The 21,673-nt window shown below is 34.1% G+C and overlaps 1 protein-coding gene and 2 long non-coding RNA genes across 3 annotated transcripts; 2 read left to right on the plus strand and 1 right to left on the minus strand.

The window, feature by feature from the left end:
• Positions 1–4,506: 4,506 nt before the first annotated feature.
• Positions 4,507–5,147, minus strand: LOC107760619 (actin-1-like). The gene is made up of 2 exons (XM_016578701.1): positions 5,085–5,147; positions 4,507–4,869 (listed from the first exon to the last, which is right to left on the minus strand). Exons 1-2 carry the CDS (start codon positions 5,145–5,147, stop codon positions 4,507–4,509), a joined length of 426 nt encoding a protein of 141 aa, XP_016434187.1.
• Positions 5,148–7,477: 2,330 nt separating this feature from the next.
• Positions 7,478–9,664, plus strand: LOC142172917 (uncharacterized). Its single transcript, XR_012702128.1, has 2 exons — positions 7,478–8,424; positions 9,396–9,664. It is a non-coding gene; the product is annotated as an uncharacterized LOC142172917 (long non-coding RNA).
• Positions 9,665–16,233: 6,569 nt separating this feature from the next.
• Positions 16,234–17,100, plus strand: LOC142172799 (uncharacterized). Its single transcript, XR_012701770.1, has 3 exons — positions 16,234–16,482; positions 16,579–16,661; positions 16,938–17,100. It is a non-coding gene; the product is annotated as an uncharacterized LOC142172799 (long non-coding RNA).
• The last annotated feature ends 4,573 nt before the right edge of the window (positions 17,101–21,673 follow it).

Here is a 21,673-nt window from a genome sequence, read left to right on the forward strand (position 1 = left end):
AAGAAACAGATAGTTGATTAAACCAATTTAGAATGAACTAACATGAATTAAACTGATTTATTTAACTAAACTGATTTTAAGTTCTATAGGCATGATTTCTATTAGAGCTGATTTTAATCCCTATAGGCATGGTATCTAGTTATTAAAGTCATTTAGATCCTATAGGCATGGTTTCTAATATTGTGGAAGTAAAGAAAACATAGCAAATGCATTTGAATTAACACAACCCTATAGGCATGGCATCTACCTGATTTACCCAACGTATATATAACTACCCACCCCTTTTTCACTAAACATTCCAATGTTGTTTACAATAAATATTACAGACCAATGAATTAAATACATAAATGAACAGAAGTTAATCTATAGGGAGCCTACAGTAGGCCCAAATGACTTCCAAACCTCCAATAGCCTCAAATGCCAAAGTTCCATAGCCAATTTTGTGTCCAGCTATGTCAGAGTTCCCTAAGGATCTCAAGGATCCCGGGCAGTGCTCACACCTAGACCTTTTCGCAAATAATAACTGATTTAGGTGCATTATGGAAAGGCCAGCTCTGACATGCCATAGTTCATAGAGGTCTCAAGGATCTCAAGGCAGTACACATTCCAGAGGGGCAGAACCTAACATTCTAGGAGTAATGTGAGAGTGCATGATGACTTTGAAAGAGTTTGGTAAAACAGTTAGAGGTGAAAAGATTCGGAAACAGTTTTCTTTTTAAAAAAAATATTGGGAGTGACCAGTTTTGAGAAGAATGCTAGGAGTAGGAGTAGCAGTTTTGAAATCATTCTGAGGAAAACACACTTAGCAAACAACCCAATTAATCGAGGACTACCCAGGTTCACTTAACAAGCAAGCTTACAAACAAGGGGTGAAGGGGATTGGGAAACATATAGGGTTAAGACTACATAAACAGGCAAACTGATACAACAAATGTCTAGAACAACTAGGAGTATATTGAACAAATTAGTCATAGACATAGAGAAAGAATGTGAGAATCATGTTGACAACAAAGATATGCTGAATAGAATTGAACATAATCAGGACCAATTAAATGCACTAGAAGACTAAATAACTAACAAAGTCATACCAATTAAAGGGAGGGGTAAGGGAACTAGGTAAACATGCTGGACAGATATCAAAGAACGTAAATGAAGCCATTCATGCTAATTACTCATAAGGCAAAATTTAAACATACTTAGTAACAGCAAACAGAGAAACCAAATTGAATAACTAATACAGGAACAAGCATAGATGTATAGGCATAGAACACATAAAGTTGAGTTTCAAAATCTAACTGGAGACATACCAGTTAATGAAGAGAGCACAGAATGTAAAGCGAGTGCAGTTCAATATCTAGCCTTAGCTTACAGCCAGCTAGATCAGTGATTATCACAAGTAGCAGAGAAAGAAAGGAGAGTTTTGAGTGTGAGTGTGTGTTCTTTGAACTTGTGTCCGTTGTTCAGAAATTAAAATTATAGGGGTTTATATAGTAATCAAAAGCTTAACAAATAAGGTAAGAGATCAATTAAGTAGCAAATCAGGGAAATCACATGTAAATCAGCAAATTCTTCCCTTAATCAAAGGACAATTAAATCAACGGTAAAAGCATGCTAAGTATTTAAGTGAAAGAATCAAGTAAGGTTTAGGTATAGAATAGGTAATTAGGGGTAAATGAACAGAGGTTTTAATTAAGGAAACAAATCAGTAAGAATCGGCAAAAATACAAACAAGGCAAGGAAAAAATAATTAAGGCAAGCAATTCAATCAAATCGAGTAGAGAGGTAAGAATCGAAAGTTTAAGGGAAAGTGTTCAAATCAAACCAAGAAATAAAGAAGTTCAGAATATTCAAGGGTTCAATCAAAGAGAAAGTCATGAAAGGTTATCATGTTTAGCATATAAATAAGGTAAAATATGAATAGTCAGGAATCATCGACATATAACTTCAACAAAAGAAAAAGTTAAACAACACTGATTCAATGAGAAAGATACAGGTCTTGACATGAATAGTCATGACGAACACAAGCACATAGAATCAGTGAAAGGTCAAACTAAGAAATTCAGTAGAAACATATTCGAGCAAGAAAGTCTCGAGAAATCACAAGAATCCAAAGCAAAAACCAGTCGATATACTAGTACTCAGAAACCAGACGAAGAACATCAAAAAATTAGGGCTTTCAGTACAAACGGGCTAAGGTTGTAGCAGACTTACAAAATCAGTCAAAATATATGAGAAGCAGAAGACTAAACACAAAAAGTCATCAAACAATTTGTAAAAGAAATTCCGGAAACCCTAGTTTAGGAAAAAATGAAAATCACTTGAAAATCATACGATTCTTGTAAAGAATCTTAAGGTTATTGTAAAAATTACATGAAACAAACCCAAATTATCTTAGATCTGTACAGATATAAGAGGTTTAGAAAAGAAATTAGGGTTTCGAAAAGAACCATACAAAGGTGAAGAAACCTGCTTAGAAAACCATAGATCGTAGTCAATATAGGACGATCTTACTCGAAATCACAATGGAATGGCCTGAAATAGGCGAGAGAGGAACCATATATGCAAGTCAACTAGCCCTGGTCCCTTGAGGGCCCTGGAGATGGCAAGAATAACGTGAGGGAGGCCATTGGAGGCCTGAGAGGTAGTGATAAGTCATTGGAGATGGCCATGGATGAGGGTCAATGAGGTTATTAGGGTTAGGTTTTGAGAGCGTTTAAGAGCAGAGAGGGGTTTCAGGGCGGCGGGTAGTATAGAAATGATAGGGTTTGGGGGGTCTTTTGGGTTTATTTTAGGAATGGTCGTTTGTGGCCGTTGATATTTATTATCAACAGCCGAGATTAAAAGGTTTTGGGGGCCGGATTGGGTAGCTGGGATTTGGGCTGGGTTATTTAATTGAAAATTGGGCTGGTATTGGGGTTAGATTGGGGCTAGAATTGAAATGAAATTAGGCTATATTTTAAATAGCCATTTTTAATACTACATAATTTATAAGAAATAATAAATAATTTCTAAAAATTACTTTTGTGTATTAAAATGATTTAAAATAGTTTTTTAACATTTTAAAATTATAAAAGAACATTTTATATGTATCAATAATATAATTATGCATTAGTAGGGCTATTATTGCAGAGATATGCAATTTAGCTTAAAAATGTAAATGCAATTATAAAAAAATACACTAAAATATATAAACAATATTTGACATAAATCAAGAATTTAAATGACTAAATCACCACAAAAATAATTTGAAGGATAATTATTGGAAATTTTATAAATAAAAAGGGAAGAAATAAATCAATTTAGAGCTTTTAAAAATTATAGAAAAATTATTAAAAAAATGCTTATGCATGCTTATAACTGCATATGTGCTTTTAAAAGTATATATATGTATTAAAAATATATGAGAAAAAATTGGTTATCAACAGGTTGTCGGTCACGCGAATTTGGGTCTTGACACTTGGTTTCTACAGTTAGAGAGCAAGTCTGCAGATTCATCGAGGGGCTCAACTATGTTATTAGATTTAGTATGTCTCGAGAGTTGGAGAAGGATACTCCATATCAGCAGATGGTAGAGATCGCACGAAGGTTGGAGGGTATGCAGGGGCCGTGAGAGAGAGGACAGGGAGGCCAAGATGCCTCGATATTTGGGTGGATATAGTGGTGCATGCTCTCCAATTTTAGCCCATCATGGCAGAGGCTATGTGAGCCGCCTAGTTCGTTTAGCAAATATAGCTACTAGCGATGCTCCTACTATTTCGAGGTCTCAAGCTGCCCATTTTGCTCAGCCACTTTCTAGTGCACCTTCTGTACGGGGTGCGTTCAGCGGTCAGTTTAGTCGACCAGTCCAGATCAAATTCAGCAGCCACACCCACCGAGAGCTTTTATTGAGTGTGGTGATATCAGACATATGGTGATGGACTGTCCCAGACTCAGGATGGGTGCACCTCCACAGACTACACAGGTTCCACGGATTCCACAGGGTCCACATGCCATGGTTGTTTCTCCAGTTGCAGCTCCACATGTCCCACCAGCTAGGGGTGGAGGTCACATAAGTAGAGGCCGCCCTAGAGGGGGAGGCCATGCTCGTTTCCCTTGGAGGTAGTTGCATTGGATGCTAGTATCACAGGTATTGTTCCGGTTTGTCATAGGGATGCATCAGTCTTATTTGATCTGGCATCCACTTATTCATATGTGTCATCTTACTTTGCTATGTATTTGGATATATCTCGTGATTCTTTGAGTTCTCCTGTATATGTATCCACGCTACTAGGGTTGTGTCCTTCCTTAAGGCACAACAGATGGTTGGGTGTTGGATATATTCCAACACCCCAGCAGCATTTATGCGTCTGAAGAACAGTATATTCCAACCATATCTCGACTCATTCGTCATTGTATTTATTGACAATATCTTGGTATATTCTCGCAACCGGGAGAATTATGAGAAACATTTGAGGATCGTGCTCCAGACCTTGAGGGAGAAACGTTATATGCAAAATTCTCCAAGTGTCACGCCCCAACCTTGGGAGGTGTGGCTGGCACATTGAATGATTCGGATATGATTTGAGTCATTTTCTCTCGATTTACCTTGGGTTTAAATGGTGCATCAGTCAGAAGAACGGGATGCTCCTCGGGAGCAACAGCGAGCTCATTGTAAAATGTATGGTGCCAGATTTTCTCCATATCATCCCAGTCTGTTATGATACCATCTTCTATTGGATATCTGAGAGAAAAATAACCTTTTTTATACTGAGCTTCCTCGCCAACAAAGGTATTTTTTTGTCCTATTCCAACCATGACGCCAGTGTGACGAGGACGAGCAACTATACTTGGAAAAACAGCCCTAGGAGAATCATCTCCAGCAAAGCCAACCTAAAGAACCAAACGATGCAGTTATTATTCATTAGTAGGTCACATTAGGAGCAATCTAATCAGAGGCGGACCCAGGATTTTAACGCAACAGGAACACTAGTATTCTGCAAAACAAGTGCCCCTAAAAACTTTTAGTGTTCATGGTACCAACTACCTCTGAATGTAGTTAACTCTATACATATGGAGCTAAATTATAAGCATTTTTTCTAACTAACCTTGCTCGTTACACTTCCGTTGTCAATAACAACTGGTTGGATATCCTTCCCATGATCAGCCATCTTGTAAGTACTACAGAGTCAAAGTGAAAATTGTCCACAAAAATCAGCTCAGACTGTGAGAAATTTCTTCCTTTATCTTTCATATTTCCAGTAGAAATCACCAGCTATTTACATGAACCTCAAGTTTATCGATTAAAAGCAGAGAAAACAAGCAGGGATTCATGCAAAAACGCGCAAAGGGAAATAATAACAAAGGTCAATTGGTGCAGTAGGGGTTCATTGAAGCAATTTGAAGATATCTCACTCGTTTTAAAAGCTCAATACATGGATTTTTCGAATCCTAATCTCCTTCCTGCCAATGAAAAGAAGAGCAAAATTCTGAAAATTAGCATGTAATAGTAATTCAACAATAAAATGTCCCCTCTGGACCAAAGGCATACTAGTGCACTTTTCACCATGCGATAGTTAGCTGCACATATACTCTAAATCTGAAGGAAACTACAACAGCAATAGCAAACCCAGTATAATCCCACATAGTGGCGTTTCATGAAGGTAGTGTATATCCAGTACTACCCCTACCTTGTTGAGATACAGAGGTTGTTTCCAATAGACCCTCGGCTCAGGAATCAAAATCACCACATTAATGAAGAGAAAAACAAGAAGCGTAACAACGAAAAGCCATGTAATAAAAGCAGCATAAATAGCAACCAGATAGTAAGATGATCGAAATGAGCGAAACAACAGGTAGTCATAGAAATCTAATACGAAAGTACGTAGTAATACTATCGACATGAACAAGGAGAATTTGAAGAAAACTCACATTCATAAAGAATGGTTGCTTAAGAATCACTAAACTTAAGAAAACATGAAGAGCAAAGAACTAGAGACAAGCTAAGTGCCTATGTTAATATAACAACAACAAATCCATTAAAATTCCACGAATAGGGTCGGGGGAGGGTAGCGTGTGCGCCGATCTTACCCCTAACTTGTGAAGGTAAAGAGACTATTTTCGATAGATATTGGGCCCAAGAAAAAAAAAAGCGACCAACAGAAATGAGAAGGTAATATGAAAACTAATTTGCATTCTATATAAACGACCCCACTTTTACATTCTATATAGAACCAAATGCCTGGTAAAAAAAAAAAAAGGCAGTCTGGTGCACGAAGCATCCCGCATTTATGCAGGATTCAAAGAAGGGCCGCACATCAAGGGAGTGGGATGTAGGCAGCCTACCTTAATGCAAGTATCAATGGCTAATTCTACGGTACGAACCTGTGACCTATAGCTCACATGGAGACAACTAAATATCACACACCAAACATATAAAAGAACTAAATCAAGAAAAACCAAGTGAATTGGCATAAATCAACGATAATCCTAAAGAATATGGAAGCTCTATTGATGCCATTTGATACTGTTTCAGTTTTAATTGAAATAGCTCATTGTTTTACGATGATGTTTCTCTATTTAAACACAAATAAGCACAAGGAAACAATCAATAACACGTTTCTTTTTAACAATTTTCATGATCAATAAGGTATAGATAATTTCGTTCGATTGATAAATGTTCAAAGAAATTTTGTTCATAACCACAGGAAATCATTCTACCAAAAACTGAATAAAAATCAAGATTAGTGAAAAATAATTGCAGCAACAAACAAGTGCCAAGCACATAATTATTTATTTAATATAAAAAAAAAAACAGAGACAAACCAAATTCAAGATCGAGTTAAACATGGAATCTGATCGATCAGCAAATAGAATTGAAGTTTATCTTGATGAAATCGATAACGAAAATTAGGAAAAGAAAAAAAAAGATTTGAAAAATATAATTTTATATAGTTATTAATATTACTTCCTGCGAATACGTTTTAAATTATATACATAATATGAGAAAAGTTTATGAGATTTTCTTTATTGTAAAAGTATGAATTATTTTTTCACAAGAAAAGAAGGTTATATTTTTATTATTTTAAAAATTAAGCGTATGAAAATTTTTACTCTTTATATGAGATTAAAAAAATTAGAAATTGAGAAATATATGTATTTTTACATGGACGTTTTAATAAAATAATAGTGTATGTATTTATTTTATATGTTACCACATGATCATGATAATAAGTTATATAAAGTATATTAAAAAATAAGTTGAATATTAAGTAATTTGGGGTAATTTTTAAATTATGCGGGTAATTGGTTAATTATCGGTAATGGGACATTACCCGATTAACTAATAAGTGAATAAAGATTTAAAAAAACCACCCCATCCCCCCAAACCCCACCCCACCCCACCCCACGTGGCAACAAGCCACTAACAAAAAATGACTCATGGCCACATTAGATTAGGTGGCAACGTAGGATAATGATATCAAGACATCTTATTAAAATTTTGAACAAAAAAAATACCATTTTTCTCTCTTGCAAGTAAAACTCCCAACTCTTTCACAACAAAAGACTCAATCTTTACACAAATCCTTCATTTGGGTATTCAAGAAAAGGCAAAAAGTTTCAATCTTTTACAAAATTGAAGAACAAAAATCAATCATCTTTCTGGCCAAATTGATGTCGATATGGCTAATGAATTTGAATCGATTTCAGGTTTCTCATTCTTCTCTGATCTCTGTTGGTACATAACTACATGTATGTACGAATATTAATAAGTGTAGGCAAAGGCCTTTATTTGATTAAAATAAATTAGTACAATTTTAAGGGGAACAGTCAAATCTTTTCCAATGCGAAATTATTAGTAACGTTGTCTTCCGTTAAACTTTTATCTAATCCTACTCCATTTTTAGGGAAAAGTTTTATTTTAAACCTTAGTTTAACTTGTTATAGCAAATAACTAAATTTATAAGTATCATATGTTGACAATATATAATTTTTTGACACGATTAGTATAGTTTAACTTACAACAGTAGGTTGGTCATTGATTTTATTAAGTTACTAACTAAGCTTATCAGGTGATACATAGAATTTAAACTATGGTAAACTGCCATTTTATTCCAGGTTATAGTTATAAAGGATGATCTGTAATTACTTTGATTGTAAGAATATTTTCAACACCATTAATGTATAAAGTTTAAATTCTTCTTGTATTGGTGTCTTTTTCATCTGCGGTTGCGGTTCCTTCATGCTGGTTATCATCTAAATTTCCCACAGGTAGACTTGAATACAATATCGAATTCTGTTTAGTTATTGGACCTTTGTTTAATCAAGATAATAGCATTATTTGGTTCTTGTTGTCGTGATTGTACTTTAGATTCTTCACACTTGCGAGATTAGTCCTCTATTGCAATCTTTTTCCAAGAATATCATACGGATTTTTCACTACTCCAGGTATGTTAAGGCTATCTCTTCTTTCCTTTTGGCATGATTCATATGATACAAGCGAAACGAGAAAAGGCACAACTTTCATAAGTGACTCTATTCATAGAAGTATTAAAAGTGTATATGTTCTTGAATCTCCATATGTCTTATTATTCCATCGTCTGTTCATGGGTCTTAGAAAATACGTAAAATGATTTTATGATATTAATCAGAGGTATAATGGTCTTATGACGTCCCGAGAGATTTTGTTATCTTATTTCATATGCATTTTATGCATTTATACGTGTACATTGACCCATGACTCAGACGGCGTTATATATGCGTATATATGTATATATATGTATATGGGATATGGGAAAAGGTTACGGCGTTATATACGTACCACCACCTGATCAGCTGGTATACGATGATGATGTTGCCCACAGTGGCTGAAATATGACTCAGACGGCGTTATATACGCACCACCACCTGATCAGCGGGTATATATTGATAATTTGCCCACAGTGGCTGAGATGATATGATGAGATGCCCTCAGAAGCTTTATGATATTATGTACGTACAGACCTATGCATTACATGATATATATATATATATATATATATATATATATATATATATATATATATATATGGGAAAAGGTTACGGCGTTAAATATGCACCACCACCTGATTAGCTGGTATACGTTGATGATTTGCCCACAGTGGTCGAGATGATATGATGGGATGCCCTCAGAGGCTTTATGATGTTATTTACGTACAGACCTATGCATTACATGACATTCATACGTATATGCATGATACTATAAATATTTCATGATTTACAGAGCTATCCAGACTTACAGGTTGAGTCATTTACTCCATATTTCTTCCATGTCCTTAATTAATGTTGACTTACTATTATGTTATAGTTCTGCCTTACATACTCAGTATATTATTCGTACTGACGTCCTTTTGTTGGGGACGTTGCACTCATGCCTGCAGGTATAGATAATCAATTTGACGAGCCCTCATAATAGACGAGATTGGCATTCAACGAAGGATCGGTAGGACTCCATCTCATTCGGAGTGCAGCCGAGTCTATGAGTCATCATGTCAGAGTTTTGCTACAGACTTGTGGGTAGATCGGTACCCAGTCCCATTTGATGTCAAATAATCTTAGAGGCTTTGTAGATAGAGGTTCGTTTTGTATAGTATGTTAGAGGCCTTGACGGACCATATGTATTCATGTTTTAAGAAAAATGGTTCAGTGATACAGTGTTGGCCCACTTACAGTTGTACATTTCGAGTTGTGGCCATGTTGGCCTATGATAGTTACAAAAGGAATGAATGAGTTATAGAGTGGTTCGCTCGGGCCAGTGTGGCACCGGGTGCCAGCCACGCCTCCAAGGTTGGGGCGTGACACCAAGTGTAAGTTCTGGCTTGATTCGGTGGCGTTTGTAGGTTATGTGGTGTCTAGTGATGGGATCAAGGTAGATCCGAATAAGATTGAGGCAGTTCAAAGTTGGCCTAGACCGTTTTCAGCTGAGATTTGGAGTTTCCTTAGATTGGACGGATACTATTGTCGTTTCATAGAGGATTTCTCATCCATTGATTCACCTTTGACTAGATTGACCCAGACACTATAATAAAAGTGATTTTTAGCTGCGAAATTATTAGCCACGACGTAAAAATTCATCACTAATTGTTAATATTTCGTGACAAAAATAATATTTCGTCTTTAAATACACGAGCCACATATTTTTATTGACGAAATACAAAATTTTGTAGCAAAGTTTTGTTCACTAATGTTTTACACCAAAAATTGAGTTGGCGCCAATTATTCAGTAATATTAGCCACGAATTTGAATTTATTAGCGACACATTATTTTGTCACTAATGATGAACCCATTTAGTGACAAAGCATTATTTGTCTTAAAATTAATTAAATTTTGGACACGAAAAAATTTCTGTCACAAAAGATGTGTTTCTACAATAGTGACGAATTAGAGTTTGTAGTTAAACAAGGCAACATTTAGCCACAAAATTTTATATTTATTTGTGACCTTAACTTTTATCACTAGTGGTGCAAATAATTAGTGACAATTATAATTGTCTCTATTGAACCTACAATTTAATCACAATTTTTTTTAACAAAATATACCACTTTTAATTTGCTACGGCAAAAATTTTGTAGTTGAAATATGAAATTATTGGCTACGTATAATTACTTTAAGATTAATTGAAGTTGAAATTGAAATAATCATCTTTGAAACTTATCAAGTTCGAAAAACTAGAACCGCATCTTTAGTTATGTTAGAAATTTTAGGGATATTTTTCTAGCACAATTTAATTTCTTGTTAAAAAGTATCAAGTTTATTTAATTTCAAGTAAGACACGAATCATTAATTTGGTTCTTTAAAAAAAAAAAATTGTCGTGAATTTGCCTTAAGTTTCAAATTATAATTCCTTTAATTTAGTGTTGTCTTACTTAATGTGATAACCTAAAGTGTCATCTTTCGTTTTAAAATCCAATTTCGTATTACCAGACCTTTAAAACCTTAATTTTGTTTTCCTCGATTTGCATGCACAGTCCGGACGAGCTTCCGAAAAGCTTTTGTGTGAAAAATTTAAGAAATAATAATTTTCGGCTTAAAAAGATGATTTTAGTTGATTTCGGTCAATATTTTGGGTAAACGGACCCGAACCCGTATCTCAACAGTCCCGAAGGGTCCGTAGTAAAATATGGGACTTGAGCATATGCCCGGAATCGAATTCCGAGGTCCCTAGCCCGAGAAATAAATTTTTGAAGAAAATTATTTAATTGAAAATATAATAGTTTATGGAAATTGAATAGTGTTGGAACTTGATGGTATTGGGCCCGTATTTTGATTCCGGAATGCAGTACAGGTCTGTTATAATTTAGTAAAAAAATATTACATTATTTAGAATTTTAGTAAACTACAAATGAGAAAACTATACATTAGAAGAGAATGTACGAAAAGAGAGGGATAAAGATAATTTTATGATATTTATATTTTGAATTAATTAAAAAAATAAAAGATAAATAAATAACACTTAAAAAATTATTGATTAATTTGTACCATTAAAGAATTTTAACTGTATAACATAAATTTTAAGAAAACATATTTTCAGAGTAAGAAAATATATATGTATGTTATATTAAAAGAGAAGTAGTATCAAAATGTTAAGTCAATTCACAAGCTAATAAAAAGTCACATTTATAAATGTGTAGTACTAATTACTTGTTAATTTAATAAAGAACAAATAATTATCTTTAATTATCTCTGTTATGGCTACGAATTAATCATCTTTTTAATTAATTAGTTTAACAGTACGCTTCCAATTATTATTTGTCTTAATCCTAAAACTTTTTCTTGAAACACTTTTCCATTGTACATTTTCATTTGAATTCGTCAAAAATAAATTAATTTTTTCTTAATTAGTTATAAATCTACCGTTTCTTAAATAATTGAAATTTTTGTATTATATGCCTAGAAATTAAATTTTACTTCTCATTTGATGTTATATTAAAATTTTAATTTTTAAGATTTAATTATTAAATTTAATTATATTTAAAATTATGCTTTATTGCTTGATATTCTTTTTTTTGTAACTACATATTTTTATTTATCACCAAAGGGAGCTTTACAAAACAATAGCTAACTAACACAATTAGCTAAAACTTTATGATCATCCTCTATAGCAACTAGAGTCTAAAAGTATAGACTATTTCTCTAGTTTTAGTTGCTGCTCTCATACTACAAATACAAGCAATTTCTCTAGCTATTGATTCACTATTTCTATACATTTACTCAAATATTCTCATATTTCTCTCTAACCATATGCTATGAACAAATTCTGTATATATCATCTTGAATATCTGTGCAGTTCGATTCTTTCTTTTAGCTCTTCTAATAATCTCCTGTTGATGCTGCTGCCAATCACTTGCACTCATTGGTTTGCCTTGTGCCCACTGACTATGTGCCATACTTCTTTAGCAAGAGTGCATTCCCAGCATAGATGTTCATGGGTTTCTACTGCATTTCTGCACATGACACATTGTGTATCGATTATCATACCCCATTTTACTAACCTATCAGTGGTTAGTAATCTACCGTGTAATTGTAACCATAGGGTAAACTTTGATTTAGGTCGAGCTGCATTGTTAAACACCAAGTCTTTCCATGGTACTCTTGTTTCCTCCCCTATCAGCTGGACATATATCTGTTTTGTAATGCTCTTTTCTTTCTTGAATCTCCAGTGCATTCCTTCAAAGATTGTCCTGACTTCCATGATCTTTCTTGTCATACAGCATGCTTGTTGTGGGATTGCCATTGTTTCTATTGCTTGGCCTTTAATGCAGTATGCATGGATCTATTTTATCTATAGCTTGTCTTTTTTCTGAGCAAGATCCCAAAAATTCTTTGCTATAGCAGCTTTATTCCACTTCTGTAAATTTGCCAAGCCCAGGCCTCCAACACTCTTTGGAGCACATACTATTTCCCATGATACTAGAGCTTTCTTACTGATGGTGTTGCAACCAGACCATACATAGCTGCGACAGTAAGCATCAATGGTTTTCAAAACTTTGGCAGGCAGAACAAAGAGTTGAGCCCAGTATGCTTGGACTCCAAATAGGACAGTCTGCACCAACTGAACTCTTCCTCCATAGGATAACTTCTTTGCAGTCCATGCTGATATCCTTGCTACTATCTTTTCAATAAGTGGTTGCCATTGCACCAGGGATCACTTCTTAGTTGATAATGGAACCCCTAGATATTTAAAAGGTAGTTCACCTTCAAGCAATCCCAATTCCTGCACCATTTTTTCTCTATCTCCTCTGCTCACACCTCCAAAATAGATTGAACTCTTACCCAGGTTTGCTTTGAGGCCTGAAGCTGCTGAGAACTGATTGAAACAGTGTTCCATAGTGACCACTGATGATAAGTCCCCTCTAGCAAATAGTAATAGATCATCAGCAAAGCATAAATGAGTGATTGCTAGCTTTGAGCATCTGGGGTGATAATGAAATTCTGCCTTCTTTGTTAGTTCCTTTAGACTCTTACTCAAGTACTCCGTTGCTATAGCAAATAGAAATGGAGACATAGGATCTCCTTGTCTAAGACTTTTAGCAGCATTGAAAGGTATTGAAGGCTCCTCATTTATCAATATAGTATAACTGACTGTTTCATACATTCTAGGATCCAATTGATGAATTGATTAGGGAATCCCAACTCCACTAAGACTTGTTCCAGATATATCCATTCTACTGAATCATAAGCTTTTTGTAGGTTTATTTTGATCATGCACCTTGGTGACACATGTTTTCTTGTATAAGCTTTCACAAGTTCATGTGCTAAAATAATGTTTTCTCCAATCTTCCTCCCTGGTATGAAACCTGCTTGTGACTCACTAATTATAGAGGCAATGATTGTTTGAATCCTTGTTGTTATAACGTTTGAGATCAGCCTATACATAATAGTGCAACAAGCTATTGGTCTATATTCCTTCACTGTTCTGGGCATGTCATTATTTGACAGCTGTGTGATAGCTCTACAGTTGATGGCATTGTACATCTTCCCTGTTCTGAAAAACCCTTTTACTGCTACACACACCTATTCTTTAATGATTCTCCATGCTTTCCTAATATTTTTGAATTTTAACTTTATCTATTAAGATTTAAGTTATGTGATATTTTAGATATTTATAATTTTTATCATTATAACTCAAAAACGCTTTCTGATTTGAAATTCTAATACATATTATCATTTTACACTTTATACCATTTTTTCTTCTTTTGTTTCTTTATCGTTATTGATTTATTTGTTGCTCCGTATGATTGCAATATCATGTGAATTTTTATTAGTTTGTTTTTATATTTAATGTCCTTGCTTATTACCTCCTTTAATATAACATAGATAATATATATATATATTACTACCCCTAACAAAGTTGATTATTAATTTAATACTCTTTTACTTGAAATTAATTCATTGTTCAATATCTTTTTTTTGACTTTATCTATATACAAAATCTAGAAATAATATAATCTAATAAGAATATTAAAGATTGTATATTTTAGCTTTTAATTTTTTTAGCATTCCAAATTATCTATTCAGATCTATAATTACACTTGACTTGACCTCATGATTCACTATCACTCTTTTAATATAATATATGAAGTTATATTATGTGTGGGTAACTTCTGGGAACGAATTCACCGCTGTACGGCTGACCGGCGATTACTAGCGATTCCGGCTTCATGCAGGCGAGTTGCAGCCTGCAATCCGAACTGAGGACGGGTTTTTGGGGTTAGCTCACCCTCGTGGGATCGCGACCCTTTTTTGGGGTTAGCTCACCCTCGTGGGATCGCGACCCTTTGTCCCGGCCATTGTAGCACATGTGTCGCCCAGGGCATAAGGGGCATGATGACTTGAGGATGAAATTTAAAATAAAAAGGTTTCAACATAAATAATTTTCAATATATAAAAATATTATTTTAGTAAAAAAAAGTTAATTATTTAAATTTTAATAATTAAATTATATAAAATTTATTATTTTCACGATATGCAATGGGATAAATTTTAGATCAAATTCAAAAGTCTTAGAATTTTTATTATTATTATTATTGTCAATTAATGATGATTAGAGAAAAATAAATGAAACTAAAAGAAGTGATAAACATCCAAATTTTAATTTGAATAGAGTTAAAGGCTACTATAATCTTAACACATAGCTTCAGTTTTTTTTACCTTTCCTTCAAAATAATAAAAATTATAACTGTTTCCATTTAAAATTGTAGTAAGAGTTTATTGAGTGTGAAACTTTAAATATCCAATATTATTTTTTTTATTTTAAAGAAACTACTCCACAATTAGAACTAACATTTTTTAATTTTTAATTTTTGTTTTTTATTTTAAAATAATTCAACTTCCAGTGTTTTTTTCACAATACGTCAATTTTCTAAATTTATCAATAGTATCTTTGTGTATTATTTATTAATTTATTTTATTGTTATAAATTAATTTCAAAGTTAAAATATCCTAATATTATCTCTATTTTCATCTTTGTACACTTTTCCTACTGTAATATTACAATTAGTTTTTTTCACTTTGAATTTTACATATAATTTAAATGCTATCATATTTAAATTATAATTCTAAATTTTTTAAAAATATAGACAGATAAGTAATTTTACTATTTTGTCATAAATTTACTTATATTTTTAATAATTATTATTTTTGCATTATTTGCCATAAGCAAATGAACTTTTATTTTATCTCAACTCAAATATTTCTATCTGTAAATTTGAAATAATATTTGATCTTTAAATTCAATGTAAAACTATTTTCTAATATATTTTTAGTATTTTATAGATATAGATTACCATATTAGGAAGAAACTATTCCTCAATTTGAATTGGTGATTTTTTTCTTATTATTACTTTCGTTTTTTATTTTAGAATGATTTTTAAACTCAAATTTATTAACTCAAAGATAGTAACTAATTATTAACAACACATAATGCATAATTTAAATTAAAAAATTAATTATTACATAACCTAACTTTGTCCCAAATTGCTAAGTGGTCAATTGTGAGATTGCCACTTGGCTTAATATGGAGGTTTTTTTCTCTTCTTTTAATAATATATATTGATATTGATATGGATTTTTTTCATTATTGATAGTTTTTTTGTCAACTTTCGGTTTTCATTTTTTTCAAAATTGTACGAAAAAAATAGCGGCAAGTTTCCCTCCTTTTCTTTTTTGTGTTCCCAATCCCCTCTTTTTAATAAGAACTGACGCCTCCCCATTTCTCAATTCTCCCTCTTTTCTCTCCCAACACTTTGTGATATTCATCTCCCTAATCAAATTATTGCACCACTTAGATCTATATTACCTACCTCCATTAATTTATCATTTCTGTCTCTTTCACACATACAAATCCTTTATATTCTGTAATGTTTAATTTTCTTCGAATTCTTTTGTTGATTTAATAACATAAAAGATCAAATTGCGTGATGGGCGTTTTAAGACGCAAAGCCTCTTCTGGCGCCTCCTTTGCGTTGGTACAAATCCTCAATCTAAGTTAAAAAATATTAATTATTCTTCAATTTTTTTCTGTTGCATCTCTCATACGGAATATCTTTTTCTTTCAATTATAGGGCAATAAAAATTTGGGTTTCTCGAGATGATATATTATGTGTACGTATTCGTGGGTTCTTATTGATTTAATTCTATTGCAGAGGTATGAAGAAATTTGTTTATTATTCATTAATTTTTGAGAGATTAGTTAATCTTAATTTCATATCTCTTTGTCTTAATTCTTGTGGTTATTTGGAGTCAAAGAAGAATTAAATATTTACCGCCTAACTTTGACTAAGTACCTTTCTACCGGCTAGTGCTAATTTGTCGTTCTATTATTTTCTTCACAAATTAAAATATGATATGACTAATGTTTGAAAATATGTTTTTTGCTAAATTATGTTATCAAATGTACTAAAATTATTTTTTTCTTCCACAGGTACATGAAAGTTTAAATTTATTCAAGAGCAAAGTTACAAGACAAGTGATTACATTAGCGTTTGAGGAAGCAGCATATTTTTTTTTCCTTAGTTTATTACTAATTATTGTATTTCTATTTGACCTCATGTTGTTGAATGAATTTTAATTATTGTTGTGTTTTATATTAAGGAGTTTGTAATGAGATATTATCTCAATATAGTACTAGTTCTTAATTATGTGATCATGGGTGAGAATTTTGTTGTTACCTTCCATGTTTTATTATGTTATTTTCATTTAGTAAATGATAAATTCTTGAATTAATGGGAAATTATTATACATAGTACCACTACAGATTTTGACGTCATCAAATGTTCATCATAAATTGACCACATTTAGTGACAAAAATATTTCGTGTCCGAGAATTATCTATTTACGGTTCATGATAATTTTAACTAGCATTGTAAAAAAAAAAAAAAAAAATTGGCGACGATATAATAGTTTTCAACTACAAATTGTAAATTATTTTTGCAAAAGCAAAGTTGTCACTAATTTATATATTTGGGGACGAAATATTTTTTGTACATAAAATGTAGTTTTTAGTGACGAAATAACATTAATTTAACTACGAAATACATATAACTTTAGAGACAATCAACGTCATCACTAATTAAACTAAATATTTAGTGACAAGATAGTTTCGTCGGCATTGATAATCTTTTTAATGACAAAATACGCTATTAGCGACAAATATTTTATACTTTTTTTGACAAACAAATTCATCACATATACTAGGCATTTGGTGATGAAAAAGAATTTCGTCACTAATACAACTTGATTTAGAGAAGAACCACAAAATTGCCTCTGTATACTTTTAGTGACGGTGTTTTCGGGACGAAAGATTGACAAATTATTTTTTGTCGCAAAAGATTTTTTGTGATGAAATATGACTTTTAAGTGACAAAATGATTCGTCATTGACAATCAAATTTGTTGTAGTGAGAAGAGTGATCCTTTTATATGGTCCATGGAGTGTGAGGCAAGCTATCAAAAGCTCAAGACTGACCCCAGTATTGGTGTTGCCTACGGGGTATTACACTATGTATTGTGATGCGTCACGTATTGGGCTTGGCACAGTGTTGATGCAATATGGTAGGGTAATTGCCTACATTTCTTGGCAGTTGAAGGTTCATGAGAAGAATTACCCAATTCACAACTTGGAGCTGGCAGCTATTATACATACATTGAAGATTTGGAGGCATTATCTGTACAGTGTCCCATGTGAGGTCTATACCGACCACCAGAGTCTCCAGCATCTATTAAAGTATAAGGATCTTAATTTGCGGCAACAGAGATGGTTAGAGATTCTGAAAGACTATGCTATCATTATCCTATATCATCCTAGAAAGGCCAATGTGGTCGCTAATGCCTTGAGTAGAAAGGCGGAGAGTATAGGCAGTTAGGCATACTTACATGCGGCAGGGAGGCCACTAGCCATGGATGTTTAGGCTTTGGCCAATCAGTTTATGATACTGAATATTTTGGAGCCCAACCGGATTCTTGCTTGCGTGGTTTCTCGGTCTTCTTTGTATGAGCACATCAGAGAGCGTCAGTATGACGACCCCCTTTTTCTTGTCCTTAAGTACATAGTGCAGCACAACGATGCCAAAGAGGTTTCTATTGGAGATTATGGGGTGTTACGGATGCACGACCGGATATGTGCGCCCAATGTAAATGGGTTGCGTGAGTTGATTCATGAGGAGACCCATAATTTGCGGTATTTTATTCATCCGAGTGCTGCTAAGATGTATCAGGATTTGAGGCAACATTATTGGTGGACGAGAATAAAGAAAGATATAATGGAGTATATGGCTTTGTTCTTGAACTATCAGCAGGTGGTACGAGCATCAGAGGCCGGACGGTCTGCTTCAGAGACTTGAGATTCCCGAGTAGAAGTGGGAACGTATTATAATGGATTTTGTTGTTAGGCTCCCATGGACTTTGAAGAAATTTGATGTAGTGGGTAATTATGGATAGGTTGACTAAGTCGGCACATTTCATTCCGGTGGTGACCACCTATTCTTCAGAGTAGCTGGCTCAAATATATATCCGAGAGATTGTTCATCTCTATGGGGTGTCACTGTCCATTATCTCTAATTGAGGTACACAGTTCACATCGTATTTCTGGAGATCCGTGCAGCATGAGTTAGGCACACGAGTTGAGTTAAGTACATCATTTCACCCCCAGATAGACAGACACTCCGAGCGCACTGTTCATATCTTAAAGCATATACTACGCGCCTGTGTTATAGATTTTAGGGGTTCACGGGATCAGTTTCTACCACTTCCAAAGTTCACCTACAACAATAGCTATCAATCGGGAGGTATACATATGGCTCCTCATGAGGCCTTATATGGGAGACAATGTCGTTCTCTAGTTGGTTGGTTTGAGCCGGGCGAGTCTAGGTTGTTGGGCACCAATTTGGTTCGGGATGCCTTGGAGAAAGTCAAGTTGATTCGAGATTGGCTTCATACAACACAATCTAGACAGATGAGTTATGCGTATCGGAGGGCGCGTGATGTAGCATTTATGGTGGGAGAGAGGGTTTTGCAACGGGTGTCACCCATAAAGGGTGTGATGAGGTTCGGGAAGATAGGCAAGTTGATCCCTAGGTATCAGTCATTTTGAGATCCTTGAGAGAGTTGGTGAGGTGGACTACAAGCTTTCATTGATCCACCCGGTGTTCCATGTTTCCATGATCTGGATGTATTATCGTGATCTGTACCATGTATTAGACCTCATCTCAGTCCAATTGGATAAGGATTTTATTTATGTTGTGGAGCTGGAGGCCATCTTGGACAGGCAGGTCCGGAAGTTGAGATCAAAGAACATAGATTCAGTAAAGGTTTAATGGAGGGGCCATCCGGTCGAGGAGGCAACTTGGGAGGTCGAGCATGACATGTAGAGTCGTTATCCTCATTTTTTCATCACTTCAGGTACATCTCTATGCAAGTTGGAGGACGAATATTTGTTTTAAAAGGGGGAGAATGTAACGACCCGACCGGTCGTTTTGTGTATTTGCCTCACATCTCTTCTTTTGATGATTCACACATATGTATTTGTGGTTTTATGACTTGTGGGGTTGAGTAGTTACGTTCGGGGAAGGTTTTGGGTTGATTTTGACCCTTTGGCTCTTCGATTTAGAAACACAAGTTAGAAATGTTAACCAAAGTTTGACTTTTGTGAAAACAATCCCGGAATGGTGTTTTCATGGCTCGATAATTTCGCATCATGATTTTGGACTTGGGATGCCTAAAATTGAATTTGGAGGTCCGTAGGATAAATTGTGTTGTGTTGCCTAAAGTTGGCAATTTGAGATTTAAAAGATTCCCAAGTTTGACCATAGGTTTACTTTTGTCTATCACGTTCGAAATTTGGTTTTGGGACTTGAAAAATGTCCTTTATTCTATTTAGAACCATTCCACAAAATTTGGTGTCATTTGGAGTTGATTTGATAGGATTCAGACGCTTGATTGCAATTCTAGAGGTTCTTGAACTTTTCTTTAAAATTCAAGCGTTTTGATATCTAATTCATAGTTCTATATGTTATTTTTGTGTTTTGATCGCGCGAACAAGTTCATACGATGTTTTAATACTTGTGTGGATATTTGGTTTGGAGCCTCGAGGGCTCGGATGAGTTTTGGATGTGTTTCAGAAAGGTTTGAACTGAAAACAGGTTGCTAGTGTGCTGGTGTCTCTGATGTCACAATTGTGAGCACCATCCTAGCAACTGCAAAGCTAGCAGGTGAGTGTCAGGTATCACAATTGTGATTCCTCACTCGTAAATGCAAACATAGGCAGATTTGGGTAGAATCGCAATTTCAATATGATTTTCGCATTTGCGATGGGAACAGGGTTCGCAATTGCTAACCTATTGTCGCATTTGCAAAGTTCCCCTTAGGATGTCAGTATCCGAATTTGCAAGATTTTTTTCGCAATTGCAAGGGTTTGCAATTGTGAACCTAGTGTAGCAATTGCAATATTTGCATATGAACATAAGGGCTAGAAAGTCGGGATTAAGTCTCGTTTTTCATATTTTAGAACCCTGAAATCGGTAGGAGACGATTTGGACAGGGGATTTTCATTTACAAATATTGGGTAAGTAATTATAATCAATTTTCAACTATATTTCATGATTATATCGTAGATTTAACATCAACTTTACTAGAATCAAAGAGGAAAATTGGGAATTTTTGTCAAGGCTTTGAAAGAAATGAAGATTTGAGTTTTGAGAGTCGATTTGGACTCAGATTTTAAAACAAAACACATATATAGACTCATGAGGTTATGGGTAGTTGAAATTTACCCTTTGACCCAAGTTTTGACTAGGCGACCCGATGGTTGACTTTTGTTGACTTTTGAGGAATTGTGTAAAAACCAAAGCTTTATCTATTAGAATTGGATTCCCTTGCATTGTTTGATGATATTAAGTCATTTTTTGTTAAATTTGAGTTGTGTAAAGGCGAATTTTAGGGGGAAAGCTATTTTCAAGGGTTGACTTGGCCTAGTTGAGATAAGTATCTTGCCTAAATTTGTGTATGGGAACTACCCCTTAGGATTTGGGTTGTTCTGTGTTGATTGTACTATGTTGAAGAAATGTATACAAGGTGATGAGTGTGACACAGGCTATATGTGGTATTTTGACCAGTTTAGGCTTTTAAGCTTCTTTCATGCATTTAATTGAATTTGTTAATAACA

Source organism: Nicotiana tabacum, chromosome 18 (genome assembly GCF_000715075.1).
Source record: "Nicotiana tabacum cultivar K326 chromosome 18, ASM71507v2, whole genome shotgun sequence".
In the NCBI taxonomy this organism is placed as follows: Eukaryota; Viridiplantae; Streptophyta; class Magnoliopsida; order Solanales; family Solanaceae; genus Nicotiana; species Nicotiana tabacum.

Bases quoted from the DNA above. Each gene is read 5' to 3' on its own strand.
- LOC107760619 (XM_016578701.1), bottom strand. From the start codon at position 5,147: ATGGCTGATCATGGGAAGGATATCCAACCAGTTGTTATTGACAACGGA. The intron at 4,870-5,084 runs GTTAGTTAGAAA...TTGGTTCTTTAG, and splicing joins ACGGAAGTGTAACGAGCAAG to GTTGGCTTTGCTGGAGATGA.